The sequence below is a fragment of the Apus apus genome, chromosome Z (genome assembly GCF_020740795.1).
Source record: "Apus apus isolate bApuApu2 chromosome Z, bApuApu2.pri.cur, whole genome shotgun sequence".
Classification (NCBI taxonomy): Eukaryota; Metazoa; Chordata; class Aves; order Apodiformes; family Apodidae; genus Apus; species Apus apus.
The window spans coordinates 40,243,283-40,265,952 of NC_067312.1; the positions used below are offsets into that span (position 1 = coordinate 40,243,283).

The 22,670-nt window shown below is 37.9% G+C and overlaps 1 protein-coding gene across 6 annotated transcripts in view; it reads left to right on the forward strand.

The window, feature by feature from the left end:
• AGTPBP1 (ATP/GTP binding carboxypeptidase 1) overlaps positions 1–22,670 on the forward strand; it is a 70,385-nt gene that overhangs the window by 41,997 nt on the left and 5,718 nt on the right. For 4 of the 6 annotated variants that reach the window (XM_051642168.1, XM_051642171.1, XM_051642166.1 and 1 more), the window contains 5 exons: positions 414–594; positions 2,059–2,188; positions 2,558–2,689; positions 4,352–4,528; positions 9,380–9,540. In XM_051642168.1, the coding sequence (XP_051498128.1) occupies positions 414–594; positions 2,059–2,188; positions 2,558–2,689; positions 4,352–4,528; positions 9,380–9,540 (781 nt within the window). Of the gene's footprint in view, positions 1–413; positions 595–2,058; positions 2,189–2,557; positions 2,690–4,351; positions 4,529–7,612; positions 7,915–9,379; positions 9,541–22,670 lie in introns of those variants that run through there. The other 2 variants (XR_007891782.1, XM_051642170.1) reach the window with 2 other exon arrangements.

Genomic DNA, 22,670 nt, shown 5'->3' on the forward strand with positions numbered 1-22,670 from the left:
CTAGGTCTCTATGAAGAAATTTAAAAACTGGTGTGCATTGTAAAAATAGGAATGTAAAATAATGAATTTCACTAATTTAAGGGGTGTCTTTATTCAGGATTAACTTTGTATTTAATATTTATTTGTGGTAGTCAAATAAAGATGTTTATATCTGGATTTATAAAACTCTATGTATTAATGTATTTTAAATCAGTTGCTAAATATTTTTGTATGTTACATTTTGCAGGTGGCATTTCTTGAATAAGAGTGCCTGACTTTTGAATAATTTTTCTCCAAATGCTTTGATTGTAATTGTAATAAATGAAGCTGGCCATTGCCTTTTTTTTTCCTTTTCTTTTCTTTTCTTTTTTTCAATTAACACACTTAACTTAGTTTGAATCATATTTTGTAACTTCTATGTATACTTCTTTTAGGGAATCGTCCTTACATTTTCCTGTCTGCTCGTGTGCATCCTGGAGAGACTAATGCAAGTTGGGTTATGAAGGGAACCCTGGAATACCTTATGAGCAATAATCCAAGTGCCCAAACTTTAAGAGAATCTTATATTTTCAAAATTATTCCTATGCTTAATCCAGATGGTGTCATCAATGGAAAGTAAGCATAAGTTTACACACAAATACGTAACCTGTATTAATAAGTCTTTGCATCTGTTATTTAAAAGAAGTGTAAACTAAACTCTGGAACATACAAATGCAATACTTGATAAGAAAACAAACAAACTTAAAAAATTACTAGGGCTTTTCAGTTTTGTTTTGTTGTTTTTTTTTTAAAGGCAGATACTTTGTGCCATGAGTTTCAGTTTTATAACAAGTATGTTTGTTTGTTCATAGACAGTAATAATTCCTATGTGATTTGACATTTTAATTGTTTCTCTGAAATACAGTCTTAGGTGTAGAACTGCTTTTAGAAAAAGCTAACCAAATTCATGGTTCTCGTGAAAAGAGCAGTCCTTGTACCTGCAAAAGATTTTTACATGATTTTTCTCCTTTTTTCAAATTATACTTGTTAGAAATGTGTTATGGAAATGGCTGTTGTCAAATGTTATGAAAAGGGGGAAAGTTAGTAGATGTGCAAGAGAAAAGGTAAGCGGTTACCTTGATTTAGCTAAAGTTACCAGTGGTAATTCTTTCACTTAATAGCATTCTGAGAAATGTAAAGGATATTTCAGAACCTTTTGATGCTGCTGTGAGTAAACAGTCTATGTTTACTTAGTTACAGGGAATTAATATGAAATGGAAATTTTGGTATGGTGGATCTAAAGTTCTTCTTACCTAGTTATGGGTAGTATTTTAAAGGTTTTATGAATAAAATAATAATAAAACTGATTATGGATTTGAGTAGAACTCTATGTGTAAAAGCATGTATATAATGGAACACCTAGAATTAAATAATGCAGAATATTAGGGAAAATTTAATACAGGGACAATTTAGAAATCTATCCCAGCATTAACAATCTAAAGACAACTGTACTGATGATGACTGCATGAACATGAGTTTCTGCAAGTTGGAAAGTTCTTGCTAATAGTTAACTGGGATACAGAGATGATCTTTATTTGATGGTGTGCTTTTTTTTTGGCTTTTTTTGTTGTTGTTTTGTTTTGTGGGGTTTTTTTTGTTTCTTTGGGTTTTTTTTCTTATTTTTCTCACAGCTGTTCCGTCTCCAAGCAAATTCATGTTTCAAGTCTTAAGTTTCTAGTCTTTATATTATGGAAGTCAAGACACTAAAACTGTAAAGATACCATATATTAAATATAATTGATTTTGAACTAGCATTTGAATAGAATCGCAAGCCTTCCGTTTCAGCAGCAAATATGCAAAATGACAGTTAACTTTGTATAAGAAGCTACTTCTAATTTGTTTTTAGGTTTTCTATTATATAACTTTAAAAACGCAAGCACTTCTCTTATTTGGCATGTTAGAAAACTGAAGTTGGTCTCTTACCAGACTCCTTCCAAAGAAGTAAAGGTGATGAGGAAGAATTGAGGGGGGGGGGGAGGCTTATTTAAAAGTACATTAATACAGACTACATTATGTGTTTTTCCACCCCCCCCACAATAGCCACCGTTGCTCTTTAAGTGGAGAAGATTTAAACAGGCAGTGGCAAAATCCAAATCCAGATCTGCATCCCACTATTTACCATGCTAAAGGGTTACTGCAATATCTGGCTGCTATAAAACGTTTACCTTTGGTGAGTATGTGTATGTAAGCAATTCTGTACCTTTTTGACATTGTCTGTGTAGCTAGTCTGTAAAGAAAACATCTGAATATGGTCTTGTAAACTTTGTCACACTTAAATTTTACTCTGAGAAGTGGACTTCTGCAAACCTGTAGATCTAAATCTGTTTCCTTTGCTAGGGTAGAAGGTTAAACCTTCCTTAGATGAATCCAACATTTTTTGTCTTAATGCACAAGTTAATTACATAAGGAGTTGTGTTTCCTAGTTCTTTGGAACTTTCTCAACAGTACAAATAAATGTTTTTAATTTGTCCTTTTATTACTTTTATAAAATGTTAATTCCCTGTGCCTTGGCTTTGTTTTGCCAAATGATTTATTGCAGGTCTACTGTGATTATCATGGTCACTCTCGTAAAAAGAATGTGTTTATGTATGGCTGCAGCATTAAAGAGACAATGTGGCACACTAATGTTAATGCTGTCTCTTGTGACCTGATGGAAGACCCTGGTTACAGGGTAAGTTTGCCATTTGTACCTTTTTCACTTGACACAAATTTGGAATGTACTTTTCAGATAGCTTCCCAGTATTATTCTGAACACATAGTGACTTTATACCATAAACAGACTTATTTAGAATGATCGCTTTTTAGTTCATGGGTGTACTTAAAAGTATTTTGAAAGCTTTAAACCTTGTAGACTAATACAGCTAAGGATTTAATGCTAGTAGAGTGCTTAATCTTGGGAGTCTTTGTACCAATATGTACTTTTCAGAAAAGTGTTCAACATTACCATTATAGTAAATACGTGGAAAATAGGCTTCTGTACATTTATATAATTACTGGGTGAAAAAAGCCATTTAAGCCTGGCAAACAATATTCTAGCAACAAGAAAATAAAAATACTGAATTGCTCTGAGAAATGTGGATAGGAAAGTTTCCACTTGTAAAGATGCGTAGTTAAGGTATGTGCCCCTAATGCATGTAGATAATAAACTTGCACAAGCAACATCCACTGCGTTGCTTTAAAAAATTCTGGAAAACTTAAAAGACGTGTTGCCTGTTTCTTCTGTGTAGCTCCACTGCCGCCTTGTGGCGATTGCACATCTGTGCAACCTAATGCGTCCAAACCCTGCCGTTTTTTGAGGAGATGCACATTAAAATGCTTCGTATGCGTCCGTGAGTGTAAATGAGTACAGATACTTTCAGATTTTTTTCTCAAATCTCCCTCACTTATGAAAAAGGTTCTATTTCTCCCTGATTTTCTTGTGTGACTTTTTTTGGATGCTGAGTCAGGTGCTATTCGTGCCTGCTCCTCAACATGTTTATATGGGGTTTTGTCACTTCAGCCTGCATTACCATAGCACAGAAGAGACCACAGGCAGTAACAGTTGTGGGAAAAGCCTTCGTCTGAAATGTTTGGGCAACCTTGCACTATGAATGGTATTCATACTGCTGAAATAATAAATTCAAGTGGTCATGTGTTTTGGCTTAACTGATACAAATCACAGAATCTTCATGCTTGGAAAAAACCTCTAAGATCACTGTGTCTATCTGTCAACGTCCCTGCCCCAAAAGAATAATTAAAAAATTATATTTTTTTAAAAAGCAGGCCCACTAGAGCTCCTGGGATGGTGACTGCACCACCTCCTAGGACAGCCCATTCCAGTGCCTGACCACTCTTTCAGTAAAGGAATTCTTTATAATGTCTAGTCTGACTTCCCCTGCTGCAACTTCAGGCCATTTCCTTGAGTCTTATGATTAACTTGAGAGAAGAGGTCAACACTCACTCACTACATCCTTCTTTGAGGTAATTGTCAAGAGCAGTTAGGTCTTCCTTCAGCCTCCTCCAAACTAAACAGTCCCAGTTCCCTCAGCCTCTCCACACAGGACTCATTCTCCAGCCCCATCACCAGCTTGCATGCCCTTCTGTGAACATGGTTCAGCACCTCAGTGTCCTTCTTGTAGCAAGGGGCCCGGAACTAAACGCAGTACTTGAGTACCTGCTATCATTTGAACACGACAGGGTTTGAAAACTCAAGATAGAGAAATGTTGTCCTACTTGTTCTGTAAATTAATGTTGCAGCAAAATTTTCGGGTTTGCAGTTTGTGATTTGAGTATTTCCCTTCTTCCATAAGTGAAATAAAACAATCTCTGTGTTTTTCAATTTTCCATCCTGCAGACACTCCCCAAGATCCTGAGTCAAACTGCCCCAGCATTCTGCATGGGCAGCTGCAGCTTTGTAGTGGAGAAGTCCAAGGAATCAACAGCACGAGTTGTTGTCTGGAGAGAGATAGGAGTACAAAGGAGCTACACCATGGAAAGCACTTTGTGTGGATGTGACCAGGGCAAATATAAGGTAAGAAAATATATCAGTTAAACTGCTCTTGCTTTATAATTTCTTCTGTTTGCATTGGTATCTTGTTCTATAACTCTGCTTGCTTGCTTTAAACTTACAAAACTCTTCTAAGATCTCTGTGTATGCTAATGTTAGAGTGAAATTACATAATTTACAATATTATAGGTTGTATAACAGTCTTCATCTGTCACTTAATCCCCGCCTCCCAGTATGTTATGCTTATTGGCTCTTTCAGCAAGATTAACTACTGCTTGTAACACATAGGTATGCATGTATTTAAAAAAAAAATCAGAACTGTTCTTCCCAGTAGGTTATTAAAATTTGGTAGTAATAGATGACAATACTAGAATAAAAACTTCTATACAAGTGGCAGTTTCAGACTTCTTCGTGGCAGTTCATGGTTCTTCATCAGTAGTGTCCCTTGCAGAATTTTCCAGTGTAGCTTATAAATTAAAACACTTTCATATCAAAACTAAAAATTGCGTACCTCTGAACTCATCATAGTTGTTTGACTTCTTCACTTAAAACTTTTTTTCAGTTTGTCTCTTTCAAAAGTGTTAACAGATACTTGAACAGGTGACCCTGTTCGTAGTTTCTCATTAGTAGAAAACTTCAAAGAAAATATTTCATAAGGAAAAAAGGGGAATCACCACCCCAGCATCTGGTCTTTAACTTCTGTCATTGTGTTAAATTTGGCTACAAATTGAAGCAAGGTTTTTAAATGAGCATTCATGGAAGACATCAGTTTTGTCTGCTTGAAAGTAGGACTTAAAACTGCTAACCAAGAAAATTACTACAAACCAAAAATATGCATCAAAAAAAGATCAGAAGGCTGGGATCAAGGACAAGGAGGAAGGACGGGAACAAAAAAACAAAACAAAAAACTTTGGAACAAGGTGTATTTAATGTATCCTTCAACAGCCATGCATATCTCCCTAGACAGAGGAAGACACATCTGGGAGGAATTCCAGTAAGTCTGTAACTACAAAATGAATTATTTAATTTTTGTCAACTAACAACAGAAGTATTCCGCTGTTCTCAGAATATTACTTTATCCCTCAGATGACTTTGTTATGGAACTTCAAAAACTGCAATTCATCCAACTTGCTTATTTTGAAATTTCCAGAATATTCTTACAAACATGAACCTTCATGGCTTTAACAATGTTGCTGCAGAACATTCTTAAGACAGATGAATCGAAAATGCTTTGTGAAACAGTTTTCAAGATGGTTAACCTGCAAAGTCCCATTTATTCAAAAGGGAAGAGTGTTCTTGTCTGTAATATAAACTAGCTGATGAGACCAAATTGCTGTCCTGTCATTCATTTTATTTGGAATAAAGCAGTTGTGAGGTCTTAGTCATTCTCTGAACATACAGGAAGATTCCTCATTTGTTCTTTTGCTCAGACTTATTTCTCCAATGAGAAGATCAAATAGATGAAAAGGCTCAGTCTCTTTTTTTGTGGAGGGAGTGGGACAAGCAGCTCTGAGAAAAATGGTGGTATAAATGAGATGACGTTTTCCTGGATTTAGGATCCCTGGAGACAGAGTTCTCTCTTGAAACAATCTTGTTTTAACTGCTTGTGTGGAGTCTTTATAGTGTGTTGAGAATTAGGGCTGCAAATATTTCTCAATCATTTATGATTCAAGGTACTGAAAAGGAAATGCTCAGGCAAAAAGATGCTCTAGGATCTACTATGCAAGATAATTAAGATGCCGGGTGAAAGTACAGTTTCTTCAATAATTAAAACCGTCTGAAAACACTTATCAGTCCCTTTCCTGATTGGAAATTACTGAGAGCATTAATTAATTTTTAGGCTAATAAAAAATATTTGATTATCTGGAAATTTTATTATGCACTTAAGAAGAACACCTCAGGAGATGAGGATTCAATAACAAGCTTTTTCAGTTACCACGATCCTTCAGTTACTACATTTTGAGTTCTCAAAAATGATCACATCTTTGTTGTCTCTGCTGAACAAGAAGGCCGAAGAACGAGATGATGTTTTACTGTCCAGCTGACTTCTTAAATCTTGGTACGGCTGTTTCCAGTTTATTAAATACACATTGCAGAAAGATACTTCTCAACTTGAGGTCACAGCGTGTTACGGCTTTATTTTGCATCTTTGTTTTCAGGTAGCAAAGTTCATCACTGAGACACTCTGTTAGTGTGAAGGTACTTCCATGACATGCTTGGTAAGGAAGATGAACCAGCCATCTTAAATGTTACTGTCTGGAAGAAAGACAGTTGTATAAAATGTAAAGAAAAAGGAATAAAATTTGGTGTGTGTTAAAAAAAAAATGAAGCAAAAAACCAACAAAAAAAGCAGCTGCTTCCAGGTTCCTTGTGCTTATAAGCAATGCTTGTAACACCTAAGGAGCTTTATTAGGCCACAGTTAAAGGTACCAGAACAACAACTGAAGGCGATTAGAAGATCAAGAAGATGAGTGTAATCAAGGCTTAAGTGAAAATGAACTTCACTTCAGTTCCCTTATTTAGGGCAACTGATTTTTACTATTTCCTGAAACAGACTCTGAGCCTCTTGTTTCATGGAAGTTAAGTGATTTGGCAGATGGAAGAACAAAAATGGATTAACAAATTTGGTATTTGGTGACTGTGTGCTTTATGATTTAAAGAAACGACAGAAGCGAATCCAGACTTAGGCCCAAGCTTTTACTGCAAATGCATAGACCTTTCAGTATACTAAGTTCAGACTTCATTGTCCAGGCACTTCAGAATTGTCCACATCCAATATGATCCATCTAGGTGTCTCTTTAGTTATATCCTCTTTCCACTGTCCTGAAAATAGCAGCCACAGAACATGCACACGCTATTGACCTTTCTAACAATTGTCTTGGCACTTTCTTTCGTACTATGCTCTTACCCTTTTTCAACTCAGAGTCACTCCTATTATACTGTCTTTGAGGAGCCTGCCAACTAATGGTAACTTCTTCAGCAAGAGATATAGACAATGGTTGGAAAAATTTCTCATGTGTGTAACAGTGAGATTGCTGTTACCCTTCTTCCTCTTCTGCATACTTGTTGCCTCTTGTCCTTAATGTTATTTTAATCTCTTTGGGGCAGGGACTGTGTCTTCCTGTGATTAGCGTAGTGGAGCCCCAGCTATGATTGGGGTCTTCGAAAGTTACTGACGTGCAAACAAATACTAAACAAAAACAAAAAATTGGCCTCTGTGGATAAGGTACTGCACTGGGAGTGAGGAGAACTGATTTCTGTTCCCACCGGGGCCAGTGACATGCTGTGAGACACTGTGCAAATCGCTTCAACCCTCTCTGCCTCCATTTCTCCATCAGTAAAGTGAGGATAATTCTTCCTTTATTAATAAAGTGCTTTGAAACCTACAGCACAAAAGCATTATAAAAGAGGTAAGTAGTATTAATATTAACAATAATAATCTAGTATCCAACTATTATTATTCACAGGTTTCTGTACCCTTTGGGTGGAGGATGGCACTGTTTAGAATAGTGGATATAGCTTTAGCTCTCTTGTTACTAAAAAGCATCTTGCTTATGAAGACTACTGAGGAAATAAAAAAACTTGCAAAAAGAAAGAAAATAAAACTTTATATTTGTGAAGTGTCTGTATGTTCAAAACAGAAGTACATTATGTGCAGACTATGTCATTTCTGGAGCAACATAATACTTGCTTTTAAAACTTGCATTTGAAAATACAGCAACAGTGGGGAAACTTGCACAAAGATTTTGTGTATGGTTTTTAGTAGAAAAATTCCTACTCATTCTTTTTGTTCTGTGTATTTTCCTACTTGATGACTTAGCTTACCACCACCTCCTGGTTCTTCTGCTTACTTGCTTGTATTGTCAAAGCTCCTTTTTAACTACCCTGTACCTTAGGAGGTTTAGAAGATCCAAACTAAAATCCTTTTAAATTCTCCTGAGATGCAGAAGTTGCAAAGCGGAAGATGGAGTTGGCCTGTGATGTTAAATTTGTTAACGTCTATACAGTCGGTACTAACAATTCCTTAATTGTTGAGGGTCACTCTGGAATACCATTCTCTTTTTATAAAGTAGTTGAGGTCAGAGCTTCTGTCCATACATACTGTACCTCTGACTAAATTAGAGTGTAGAATTTTCTGATGGGCATCTTCATAACATTTGTAAACTTGTAGAATTTTACATAATTTCTACCTCCTAAATGCTCTTTGCAGAGGAAAATGCCTTGGCATGTCATTTGAGTTAAAAAATAGTTATGGCTTTTGATACTTGTTTTTAATTACTGAATGTGTGACCAAAACCAACACATGTACCCTCTAATTTAGAGAAGGGGAAGAGATATTTGTGTCAAGGAGTAACTTTGTTACCTTCAGTAGTCTTATTTATGTGTCAGAACATAGTAAGGAACTTGATCACAGCTGCAGTATTAACTTATTTTTTTCCTTCTGTTGGAAATTTGGTTGAAGTGTCTTGAATTTGAAATCTTCGTATTTGAAATTCCTTTTAATAAATTTTGTCGCAGGTTTTAAAGAAAATGTATACTTATAAACTTGGAGGTGATCTCTCTTCCAGTGCCACTACACTGGGTAAAGTTCTGTTAGTATTGATGAACTAGAAGTGTAGACTAGGAAGCTCGAAAGAAGTGTGGATGTGTCCAGAAATGTTTATTCAGCCTTAGAGGAGTCATGTAGTTCTTCTTTGAGTTTTCTCTGATACTTTTCCTAAGTATTCACTCTACAGTTCTTACCTGTTCTGTCTTTAGACCAAGAAAGTGTATTAAATAAAATAATGAAATGTGTTTTAAATAGTAATTCTGCAGTATGTGTGGATCCATCTGCCTGTACCTATTTTGTCTTTTTAAATCTTATTTTTAAATTAGGGATTGCAGATAGGGACAAGAGAACTGGAGGAAATGGGAGCAAAGTTCTGTGTTGGCTTACTGCGTTTAAAAAGAATGTCCTCGCCTTTGGAATACAATCTGCCTTCTAGTCTGTTGGATATTGAAAATGAGCTGATTGACTCAAGCTGTAAAGTGACAAGGTATTACATATTTATTATATTTACCTTTTTTTTTTCAGGAAAAATTTCAGTTTTTCAAGCTAAGGTACAGATTCTCTCAAAAATGTGCTTCCAGTTGTCAAAAATAATGTTGTGACCTGTTAATGTAACAATAATTTGAATACATTGGAAATGCATTGTATTGATTCAATTGATTCAAATGTTTAAAGAAAACAGTAAATACAGAATTGTGTGTCACGTTTGTAGCTGGGATAAATGCTGGCAATTTTAATGTCATCAGGGAATTGTTTTATGCAGTAAAACTCAGTAGGTCTTAGGTCTCAGTTGTCCCTGAGAGCTTTTTTTTATTTATTGCTGGTTATGTACTAATAACGTATTTAGAAAGACTTAAAGTACATGAGTTAAAGCACTGAAAGAACTAAGGTTTTCTTCCAGACTTTTTTTTTGCTTTCTTTTTTTCACGTTTGGTAGAGATATATAACAACATTTAGAGCATTTAAGATATGTGAAATAATGTTTGAGTCACAAAAGAAATTAACTGCATCTGCTCAGTAGCTAGCTTATTAGGTTGCCAATTCTTAAAGCTCTAGATAGGCTTGCAAAATTATGCATACCATTGTGTATTTCCATTCATGTAATTCATCACTGAAGTATCCATATGTAAATGGTATTTGGGGATACAAATAAGTGATTTCAAATATACAAGCATCTCTTCCTGAAAATCTGATTAGAGATTAAATAAAGCAGAGTTCCAGACTTGATAAAAGCATTAGGTTAGAAAAGGGTAAGATTTGCATACTGTAATATATTACCACTTGGCATACTTAGAGCTAAAAAGATTTTTATAGTGGCCTTGGATGTAGCTCCAACTCAGCAAAAGCAATACTGTGGAAATTTGGGGAAAAAATGAAAGTTGTTATTTTTGTGCAACTGAAACAAGGTGGTGCTTGAGACCAAGACTTTCCTTAGATGCTAGATTAAGAATAAATTTGTAGATCAAGCAAGACTAGCAGACATTTGGGAGAGCACCTGTGGTACCCTGTGGAAGCGGGAGATTGTTTCATTCCATCATTTAAACACCTACATGTTGTCGGAGTGTTGAGTACTGAGAAAGGCTGGAGCTTGTGTTCATGCTTAGCATTTACAGACAGTAATGAAAAGTGAGGTATAAACAAGCTAAAAGGCTATAAGAACAATAGGAGTGATAATAGGAGAGCAACTTGAGGAAGTGATTAAAAGTGTATGAAGAGTATCTGGGTATTTAGTTATCTACGACTCAAGTCATGGCTGGACCCCCCAGTATCATTTGCTCACTGGGACAGCAATGAAATTCTTCTAGTGGCTGAGATAAAGTCAGAAAAATGCTATGGACCAACTCACCCCCACCAGTGTAATCCTCTCTGAAGTGTAGGTAGGCTCACAGGGAGAGAGTCATATGGCTGATGCTGATAAAAAGCAGAAAGTGCGGGTACGGCTGTTGAAATGACATTAACATAGTGTCTCCTTTGTTAGTGAAATACAGCATTTTAATCACTACGAGTGCCTTGGTGTTCTTTACTGTACTGATGTAACATTAATACCAAAACGATGATAGCAGCAGAGAGCTGTGCTCAGCATTCATAACATCATTGTTCAGTGTATCACTCTAATTTTCATTTGACATTATATGAATTACTATCAGCCTTGTAAGATATAATTTGAAAGTATAAATAAACTATCAGCGTCTTTGGTTTTGCAAGTGTAAAACCATATTCCACTGTCTCTGTAGGTTGTTAAAAAAATATATTGGCAGGGAGGGATAAACTGTGAATGGTCTTGAACTCTCTTTTATTCCTTGCCCTGGTTGAAAAGTTGGCCATTCGAATGAATTTGTGTAATTATCTGCTGTGCTGTAAAAAGTCTCTTGCTTGCCCCTTTTTGTAGCATAGTAGTTAATGAGCAGTACTACAGGGACATTAGCACAGAAAATCTACTTCTGCTGCTGTTATGCTGAGATAATTGATCATCAGGTAACTATGGAAGGCAGTTCTCTTGTCCTAAGCTTTTGCATCAGGAAAACACAGACTGAGTGGGTTCTGTTTAATGGACAAGAATCAGCCTAGAGAGAAACACATTTGAATTGCTTATGTGTTGTTTTATATGAGTTGCCAGGTATTCTGGGTATGTATGATCTGCAGATAACCTGTTTAGAATTGTTGTTCAATATATGAGGAGCTTACTGGCATTTTGGTTGTTCTTTGGTGTGAGATGTGTTAGAAAAAGAGACCAACACTTGAGAAGTGAGAATTGTTAACTGCCAAGTAAGTGTGTAGATGTTTAAAAGAAGTCCTGTAGCACACCTCAGATAGATACATTCCTTGACATAAAGCCTGGGGAGCAAGGGACAATGTCTTGTACTGTAAAAGTCTTGAGAAAAATCATGAAGTAGAATTCCATCATTGTGATACAGGGAGTCTTACTATAGAAAATGGCTTTCTTCACCTTAGTCTTTATTAGCAAGATCAACTTTCAGTAATCTGGGGACCCGATGACTGGGTAAGGTCTGGAGCAAGGAAGACTTGGTAGAAGAGGAGCAACAGGTTGGAGAATACTTACACAAACTGGACTTATTTAAGTCCTTATGTCCTGTTGAGGAGCACTCAGAAGTGCTAAAGGAGCTGGCTGCTGTCACTGCGAGGACCTTCTCAATAATCTTTGAATGATGATGGTGATTGGTCAGTTGCATGAAGAATGGAGGAAAACAAATGTCATTCCTATCTTCAAGAGGCCTAGAAGGAGGACCCAGGGAACTAGAGGTTGGTCAGCTTTACCTTGGTTCCTGAGAACGTAATGAAACTACTAAAAAGAAAGCAGAGATTCACTAAGGGATATCGTGGTTGACCAACCTGATAACCTTCTACAATGAAATGACTGGCTGGTTAGATGAAGGAAATGAAGTGGATGTTGTCTTCCTTGACTTCAGTAAGGTTTTGACACTGTCTGCCATAGGATGTGTATAGAGGAGCTGATGAAGTATGGGCTGGATGACCAGACAGTGAGGTGGATTGAGAAACACTGGGCCCAGAGGGTGATGATCAGAAGCACGAAGTCTAATGCTAATGATTTGGACAATGGGGTAAAGTCTACACTCAACAAGTTTGCGGACAACACCAAACTAGGAGAGGCTGATCCAGAGGGACCTTCATAGGCTGTAGAAATGGGCTGAAAGGAATCTTACGAAGTTCAGCAAGGAGTGCGAAGTCCTGCACCTGTGTAGGAATAAGCCCATGCACAATACATGAGGGCTGACCATCTGGAAAGCAGCTTTGCAGAAAAGGCCGTGGGGGTCATAGTAGACACCAAGTTGAACACAAGCCAGCAATGTGCCATGGCTGTGAAGAATGCTAGTGGTATCCTGGGCTTCAATAAAAGAAGTGTAGCCAGCTTGTTGAGGCATGTGTTTCTTCCCCTCTTCTCAGCACTGGTAAGGCCACATGTGGAGTGCTATGTCCAGCCTTGGTTTCCTCGATACAAGTGAGACATGGACACACTGGAGAGAGTCCAGTGAGGGGGCCTCAAAGATGATGAAGGGACTGAAGTGTCTCCTATAGAAGGAAAGGCTGGGAGAGCAGAGACTGTTAGTTCGGAGAAGAGAACAGTCAGAGGACATCTTATCAAGGTCTACAAATACCTGAAGGGAACCTGAAAATGAGATAGAGCCAGGTTGTTTACAGAGCTGTGTCTGGTGACAGGATAAGAGGCAATGAACTCAAACTATAGTGGAAATTCCGTTTAAGCATTGTATACACATAATGGCTATATATATATTTGTTGTGAGGGTGCTCAAGTACTGGAACAAGTTTCTCATGGAGAATATGGAAACTTAATCCCTGGGTATTCAAATATTGTCTGGACATGTTTATTGGCAACCTGCTGTAGGTGGCCCTGCTTGAGCAGAGGTGTTGGACAAGATGTCCTCAAAAGACAGTCATCATGTTGTGGGAAGCTTCAAAATGGAGTACTAATTCAGGTCACTAGAATACAAGGTTCTAAAATTGCAATCTAGTTACATTTTTCTCCCTCAGATCTTTCACAACTAAGTTCATGATCACTTGGCGTTTTTGCCGTACATGCTTTCATAATTCTATAAATGTGACTTTGGCTGGATGGCCACACCCAGAGAGTTGTGGTCAATGGTTCAGTGTCCAAGCAGAGGCAGATGATGAGTGGTGTTCTTCAGGGTCAGTATTGGGACCAGTTTAAGGGCTTTGTTGGAGACATGGACAGTGGGATTGAGTGTATCCTTGGCAAGTTTGCTCATGATACCAAGCTGTGTGGAACAGTTAACACCCAAGAGGGAAGGGAGGCCATCCAAAGGGACCTTGACAGGCTGGAGAGGTGGGCCAGTGCCAGCCTCATGAAGTTCAACAAGGCCAAGTGCAAGGTCCTGCACCTGGGTCGGCACAACCCCAGGCACAAATACAGGCTGGGGGCGAATGTCTGGAGAGCAGCCCTTCTCTGAGGAGAAGGACTTGGGGGTGGTCGTGGATGAGAAGCTCAACATGAGCTGCCAGTGTGCGCTGCAGCCCAGAGAGCCAGTTGTGTCCTGGGCTGCATCAAAAGAGGTGTGGCCAGCAGGGCCAGGGAGGTGATTCTGCCCCTCTACTCCGCTCTGGTGAGACCTCACCTGGAGTACTGTGTACAGTTCTGGTGCCCTCAGCACAGGAAAGACATGGACCTGTTGGAGAGTGTCCAGAGAAGGGCCACTAAGATGATCAAGGACCTGGAGCACCTCTGCTATGAAGACAGGCTGAGAGAGTTGGGGTTATTCAGCCTGGAGGAGAGAAGGAGAGACACCTTCCAATGCCTGGGGGGCTACAGGAAAGCTGGGGAGGGACTTTTCACCGGAGAGGGCAGTGACGGGACAAGCGGTAATGGTTTTGAAATTGAAAGAGAATAGATTGAGGTTGGACATCAGGAAGAATGAGGGCAGTAAAAAGTGCTAGAATGGGTTGCCCAGGGAGGATGTTAATGCCCCCTCCCTGGAGGTGTTCAGGGCTGGGTTGGATGAAGCTTTGTGCAGCCTGGTCTAGTGTTGAAGTGTCCCTCCTTCTAGCAGGGAGTTTGGAACTACATAGTCTTTAATGTCCCTTCCAACCTAATTTTCTATGATTTCTTCCATAAATACAGGCTGGCTGTAAGTCAGTCTCAACAGTTATTTGGATGGCCTCTAAACAATAGCCTTTCAGCAAGGGGATATATTGCTGTCTTTTGTGCATTCAAAACTGTAATACTGACATTTTACACCTATTTATCATACTTTCCAGTTTCTGAAAGTTTTACTTTTTTTTTTTTTCATTTGCACCTATTCTTATATGTTAATGAGACTATAATATTTTTTCCATCTGGAAGTGTATAACTTTGTCATTTTTATTAGAACAAAGCTTCAGTATAAATACATCTCTTTGAAATACTAAGCTTTGGTTAAGTCATTTTGAATCAAGAAGTAGTTGGAATTAATTTTCAGACTGGCTTTGAAAAGCTGCCCTAAATAGCCACATAACTTTACATTAATAGCTGCCTCAGATACAGAGCCTGTATTTTATATTGTCTCTCCAGAGAAAATTACCACTGCAGTTCATAGGTAGTTAGTGGCTGTACTTTGCAAAAAAAAAAAAAAAAATTATATATGCTGGATTTCTTGGTTTGTTAATGATGTTGTTCATGATTGTGTCTTTAAAAGAGCTCATACCTAAGTCACTCCCCGTAGTACCTGCCGGAGAGCTGAAGTCACATGAGAAACACTTCAGTATTGGAATAGGACAAAAAAGGGTAAGGAGTCATATACTAGCCAGCCTTCTAACGTAATGGTTTGCATGAAGACATGCACAAAAAATCCAGTTCTATAGGTATCTGAATAAAAGAGAATAAAAGAGTTACTGTATAATTCATAACCTTGTTTCCAGGGTAGTGAGGGAGAAGGAATTGGTAATCCTTCAGGGCCATTAAGACTGAAATATGTTGTGTATTTATACCTGACTTGCTATCTGTTCTGACCCCATCTTAAAAGTGGTTTGATAATAGTAATTATTAATACAGACTTATTTAATTGAATTATGTGGAAAATCCTTCTTATTTAAAAAGTGGGAGTGGAATCAGACACTTAATGAAAATAGTTTTCAGAGGAAGGTGCAAACTGTACTTCTGTGTCACTACTGAAATACTGATCTGCTATCACACTGTCCCTTTTTTCAAGTGTGAATTTTCTTAAACTTTATGCATAACTACAGAAACCATATGTAGAGTCCCTGATTTGTCTGTACCTCTTGATCAGAGTCGTTTAACTAAATTTACCTAAGCAGTCATCTCTAATTAAAAACATTTAAAAATACTTAATTACATCATGCTTAGACTAGCAAAATGTTCCTCTAGTAAATCTAGAACCATATGGTTAGGTTTCATTTTCTGCTTTTTAATTCTAATTTTAGTATCTTTCTGAGACAGAAATGACCCATCTCTATAAATGATAACAGGAATTTGTTATAACTGGGTTAACTCCTTTTTATTTTGACACCTGTTCTGTCTGATATAGAAGTATGTACATCAGTTTTACTTAAGTAGGAAACTCTAATTTTGTTCACAATACCTCCACTATTAGGAATAAAAATTCCTTATAATTATTGATGTTTGTACATTATCTTCTTCCATTCTTAGCTAAAGGGTTTAATACAGCCATAGATGGAATTAAAAGATGTTCTGATTTCTGGAGGCTCAGAAGGAAAGTTTTGCTGTATACATTGGGCCATTAGACTGTTTTCCTCAGTTATGTGGACAAGTCTGTCTAAAGCGGAGCAAAGTCATTCTGCTCCCCAACAAATATGCCTATATAACAATTGAGACATATCTGGGGGTCCAAATTTCCTATCTTTGATAGCACTCATTGCATGTCTCAGCACAAAGTTCAAAAACCTGTGCAGTTTATCAATGATGGTACTCAAAGGGGAAATGACATGTCATTTATTTATAGGGACTGGCTTATATTCAGATCTAAAACACATACTATGTTCCTTTATTCTGGATATTATTTAAAATAAATTTTAATATAACAGTCTTTTTTAATTAATTCTATTCAAATCCACTTCGTACTGCCTCAGAAAATATCGAAGGAGGGCATAGTAGGTAGGTCTTGAAATCTTCCCTCCTAAAAAACAAAACAAAACAATTTAACTGCCAAAGAGAAGTGTGATTCAGCATGTATTTTCCCCTGGTCTTTTGTTTTGGGTTTTTTTTTTGGGGTGGCTGGCAGTAGGTTCTATTTAAGCAGTAATTTTATATGATCACTGGAAGAGTTTTCAAGGCTGTGCAATATTTCCCTTGTAAAGTAAAAAAAGTTCATTTAGATTCCATAATCATAATTTTTCTTGTCATCTTGGGGGTGTGAGACGCACTCAAGAACGTTTTGCTAGAAGGCTACAACTAATTTCCATAGATGCAATAAGTACCAGCTCCTGGTGAGACCTTTAATAAGGCTCAGCAAACTCTTCAGCTCTCTCCTTTTCCTCCGTCTCAGTCCAATGATAATGAAAGGTAGAGCAGCCCATTGCTGGTACTTCTAGGCACTCCTACCGCTGAAGTACAGGGGAGCTGGGATTATTAGCTGCAGGAGACCTCACTGCTGTTTGGAGGAGGTTTGCTTAGTAGGGTTTACTTTCTGCCCACCCGCAGTAAATATCTGGCTACTTACCCATGCAGCAGAAGTCCCTCTCTTTGTGATTAACAGGGAATAGATTTGAATGTAATATATTTTTTTTTCTACTTCATTGTGCTTTAAAGAACAGGTTTCTATTAACGCCTCTTGAAAACTGTATGCCAAATCTGTGATATCAGTGTCCATTTGTCCTTTGATTTAATCCTTGTATCCAAGGTGCTGAAGTTTTAGTGTTTCTGTACTGTTGTAGACAAGATATTTAAAATATCTTTCAGCTGTGGCGATTTCTTATTAGGTATATATCTATTTGAGTCCTGGAAGTATACAAAGAATCTCTATTGGGTACATTTTATAAGGTTTAATTTGTATTCCTCTTCAGAGGCGGTCATGGGTCAGAAGATAGTCACACAGTTCTTTCCATTACAGGCCCAGACATCCGTTCTTATTATTCTATTATAATAAAAGTACTGCTTATACTTTCCTTGTACTTACATGATTGATGGCTCATTAAATATTATTAGAGATTAATGAGAAGCTACCTACAGAAAACGCAGGTAAAAATTCAGCAGTATAAAAGGGAGTAGTTCTTGCACAACAATAATATGCCTGTAATGTTAAGAGTAGAGCGATGAGTAAGATTGTGTGTACTTCCTTTCTATTTGGAGTGTTACTGGTATTACTTTTTACAAAAACACGATTTTAATCCTTCAGAGGATAAGCAGGCATATTTAAACATTCCAGTCTGAACAGACAGAAGCACTGCTTTTATTTTTTGCAAACACTTTGAGGATTTCTCAAGTACTTTTTTTACTGGTTGTACTTAAAATGACCAAGTTAATGTTAATATTTAAAAATACACCTCCAGTTATTTCATTACACATATGTTCAGTTTCCATGAGTTCCTTTTGAACCATGTCTGAAACATATTTGACTTAAGAAAAATAAAAAATAAGTAGAATTATTTCCCTCTGGCAGTGCTCTTTCACATTTTAAGTGATGAATTAAACACTTCTTTTTTCTTTAATTATTTCAATCACATTTGCCAATGTTTTTCCCCCAGTTCCAAATGGAAAAGATTAGACTAAAAGTAATACTGATCTTGTAGTAAGAATTACAGTTGTTATGCTGACAGGTTTGATAGGGTCTGTATGCAATGAAACAAAAACACATGACTGCAGTCAAAACTGGCAGGACTTGCTGGAATTATCTTTTGCACAATAACTTGACCTGTTTTTGGAAATTCTAATAGTTTCATTGATTGTTTTGAGGCTCATTGGTTGGTTCTAGAACATGGTGTATTTTTTGGGAATTTGATTTAATTATAGCAGAGAAACAGACTGAGCTTTTGGGACCCAGAATGTCTAGAAAATGGTAGAAAAAGTAGACTGCCAAAAGGAGCTGTGGGGAAGAAAAAAACTATGCAAAATCAATTTCCTGCACTTAGTCTTACACTTGAGAACAAACATCAGACTGATGGAGCAAGAAGTGAGGGGTGTATGCTGTGAGAAAGTCTGGAAAATCTCACAAATAGAGTCTCTTTGGGCTGCCAGAAGGAAACCGAATTTGTCCTACTTTATTCCCAAGTCCTTAATAACCCATAAACAGACATTTGCATACTTCTGATCTCCTTCATCCATGAGTAAAAGCGTTCTCCTTCCAGTGGGAAGGATTGTCCTGCAGTGTTTGAGCTTCTATTGGCCTTTATTCCAGCACCTAAGGAGTACAACTTGGTTAAAAATAAGGTATCTTATGCTACAACTTTTGTCCTGTCTGTCCCTTTCAGAAGGCTGGAATAAAAAGCAATCAAAAACGAGACACAGAATTTCACTGGTGGGCCTGATGGCAGTGCCCAAACATCAAGACCCTCCTCTGGCTTCACTGAAAGTCATTGCTTTTAATTCTATGTAGACTGTAACACTGGAGTACTGTTAGTCTTCTTTACGGCAAAATAAACTGGTGAACTGGGGGTGGAGGGGAAGTGTGATGAACAGGTTATATATTTTTCAAACTATTTTCCAAGCCTTTCTTCCACTGCTGGTGGTATGATGCACATATTAGTGGGGGCTACAGTCAATGATTGTTGAATCTAACTAAATTACTCCAGTTTTGAGTTTCACAAAATGTATTTCAGGGTGACAGCACAAAGAAAGTGTTGAGATTATTAAGCTGTGAAGTGAAATTTTTTAACTCTAACAGTGGGGATATTTGAAAGCAGGACTTAAATAGGATTTGGATACCCAGCTTCTTAGGGCTTTGAAAATGGTTGGACATGTTCTCTTTAACCTTGGACATTTCCTTGAGGAAGTATCCTTCCTAGTTGGGAAAAACACACAGTTGAAGAGCTCCTGAAGGGAACTGCACATGTAGCTGCATGTGTGACATTGCCTACTGTAGCAGATTTGCTGATGCCTGTAAGACAATGTAAACCCTGAAGGGAAATTGAAATGAAAACTATGGAGAAGTAATTCCTTTGTGATACTTCCTGACTCTCTTACTCCTCTAAATTTTTTGCTCCCCTGGCAATGCAGTTTTAAAAGGCATCATTAGTTCTTCAGATTTTTCTCTCCTTCCTTTCCCAGCTCCCCAAGTAGCTGCAACTCTCCATAGTTTGGCAGAAAGTATTTCTCAGTTTTTTTCTTCCAGAGTTTTAAAACATACAGATTTCCCCTGTAGTCTTGGAAAACTGCTGATCTCCATGGGGTTGAAACTGGTAATGGTTGTGTCTAGCTTGTGGATTAATTTCTCTGTAATTGAGTCACATGAATAATGACAACTCCAAGAATATCTTTTGAGGGACAAAGAAAATTTTCTTTTTGAAAAAATATACCATACTAGTGAATGGGTTTATTTTATAGCATGTTTGAAGCATTAATGTATATCAGAAAGAAAAAGTAAGATATTGTAATTAAAAAATAATAATTAAAAATATGTTTTAGAAAAAAGATCTGTTAATTCCTATATTCAGTGTATTCAGTGGCAGGTGACATAGAAAATACTCATTTTTAAATGAATGAGATATTTTTAAACTTCTTGATAAACATGAAGACCACGGTATTGTATTGGGTATATTAATCAGGTATTTAGGAGTTCATCTTTTTACCCAAAAAAATATTAAGTAAAATCTGCAAAACTTCAAGTTTTTGTATAGCATTGCCTTTTAACTGCCATGACTTCAAAGACACTACACAGGTGATGGTATCCCTTACATTACAGAACTGTAGTTGTGTGATAAACTACCTCTGCTAACCCAGGAAAAAGAATGGTTTCCTTTTAAAAGGAGAAGCAGGAGGTGTAGGGGTGGAGGAAGAGGGATTATTGAGCAAGTTAATTAGAAACAGCCCAAGGGAAAAGTTAGGAAATTAAAATCCACAGAATCAGCATGACGGCAGCTAAAAATATGTTGTCACAAGATATACTAAGGGTGAGGAGCAGCAGCAGGGAGGCATATGAAGAATTTGATTACACAGCAAGAACTTTTTTCAGGTGTTTTGATTTCTCCATTTCTTGTCACCCAGCCTCAGTAAAACAGTAAAGGAGTATACTTTGCAGACTCATGCTGTCTTTTAGAACAAAGATTGCTGTAAAGTCAAATATCCAAGGTTAACATTTGCTACATGAGAAGAAAACATACCTTGGGAATAGAATTGTATGTGAGTAGTATGCAACACAGATTTTTCTTTTGAATGTAGAAAATACTTGCATACAATTTTATGAGGAACGAAGACTCAAGAAAGTGAAAAAAAATCTTAATAAATATAATAGTGTATAGAATCATGTAGAATGGTTAAGGTTGGAAGGGACCTTAAAGATCATCAGGTTCCAACCTCTCTGCTATAAGCAGGGACACCTCACACTAGACTAGGCTGCACAAAGCCTCATCCAACCTGTCCTTGAACACCTCCAGGGAGGGTGCCTTCCATAACCTCCCTAGGCAACCTATTCTAGCACCTCGCTGTCCTCATGGTGAGGAACTTCTTCCTGACGTCCAACCTCAGTCTCCTCTTTTGCAGTTTCAAACCATTACTGCTTGTCCCATCACTGCCCTCTCTGGTAAAAAGTCCCTCCCCAGCTTTTCTGTAGCCCCCTCAAGCACTGGAGGGTGCTCTAAGGTCTTCCCAGAGTCTTCTCTTCCCTGGGCTGAACAACCCCAACTCTCTCAGCCTGTCTTCATAGCAGAGGTGCTTCAGGTCCTTGATCATCTTGGTGGCCCTTCTCTGGACCCTCTCCAACAGGTCCATGTCTTTCTTGTGCTGAGGGCACCAGAACTGTACACAGTACTCCAGGTGGGGTCTCACCAGAGCGGAGTAGAGGGGCAGAATCACCTCCCTGGCCCTGCTGGCCACACTTCTTTTGATGCAGCCCAGGACACAACTGGCTCTCTGGGCTGCAGCGCACACTGGCAGCTCATGTTGAGCTTCTCATCCACTAACACCCCCAAGTCCTTCTCCTCAGGACTGCTCTCCAGACATTCGCCCCCAGCCTGTATTTGTGCCTGGGGTTGTGCCGACCCAGGTGCAGGACCTTGCACTTGGCCTTGTTGAACTGTTGAACTTGTTGAGGCTGGCACTGGCCCACCTCTCCAGCCTGTCAAGGTCCCTCTGGATGGTATCCCTTCCCTCTAGGGTGTCAACAACACAACAAAGCTTGGTATCATCAGCCAACTTGCTGAGGAGGCACTCAATCCCACTGCCCATGTCTCCAACAAGGATGTTAAACAGCACTGGTCCCAATACTGACCCCTGAGAGACACCACTCATCACCTGCCTCCATTTGGACGCTGAACCATTGACCACAACTCTCTGGGTGAGGCCATCAAGACAGTCTCTTTCACCGAGTGGTCCATCTGTCAAATCCATCTTGGAGACCAGGGTGTCATGTGGGACAGTATCAAATTATTTGCACAAATCCAGATGACATCAGTTGCTCTGCCACCATCCACCATCTCTGTAGCGTTGTCACAGAAGGCCACCAAATTGGTCAGACATGATTTGTCCTTAGTGAATCCGTGTTGGATGTCACCAATCATCATAATAATATTTGCTTTCAGTAATACATGATTGAGATGTCATGGTTCGTTGTCCTGGATGGTAGCAGACACATAAGATTATTATGAGGCAAATTTCAGAACCAGTTTTTACAATAAAGGTGTATGTAATTTTGAAAATAAGATCTTGTCATCTATTCTAAGGGTACTTTTGTTGACTAGAGAAAGTTATAATGTTGATATTTATTTTAATAAATGGGAAATATCAATGAAAAGCATCCCTCAGTTTTGGATGAGAATTTTAAATGTATAAATGCCACAGCGAAATTCTAAAGTGTGTTACGTCAGACATACTTTACAACTGTGTACAGTCATTGAATTTCTAGAAGTCAGGATCATGTTTACATGCTTCCATATATGTGAATAAGTAACATGAATTTATTAAAATATAACAAAAATAGCTTTTGAGTACAATATAAA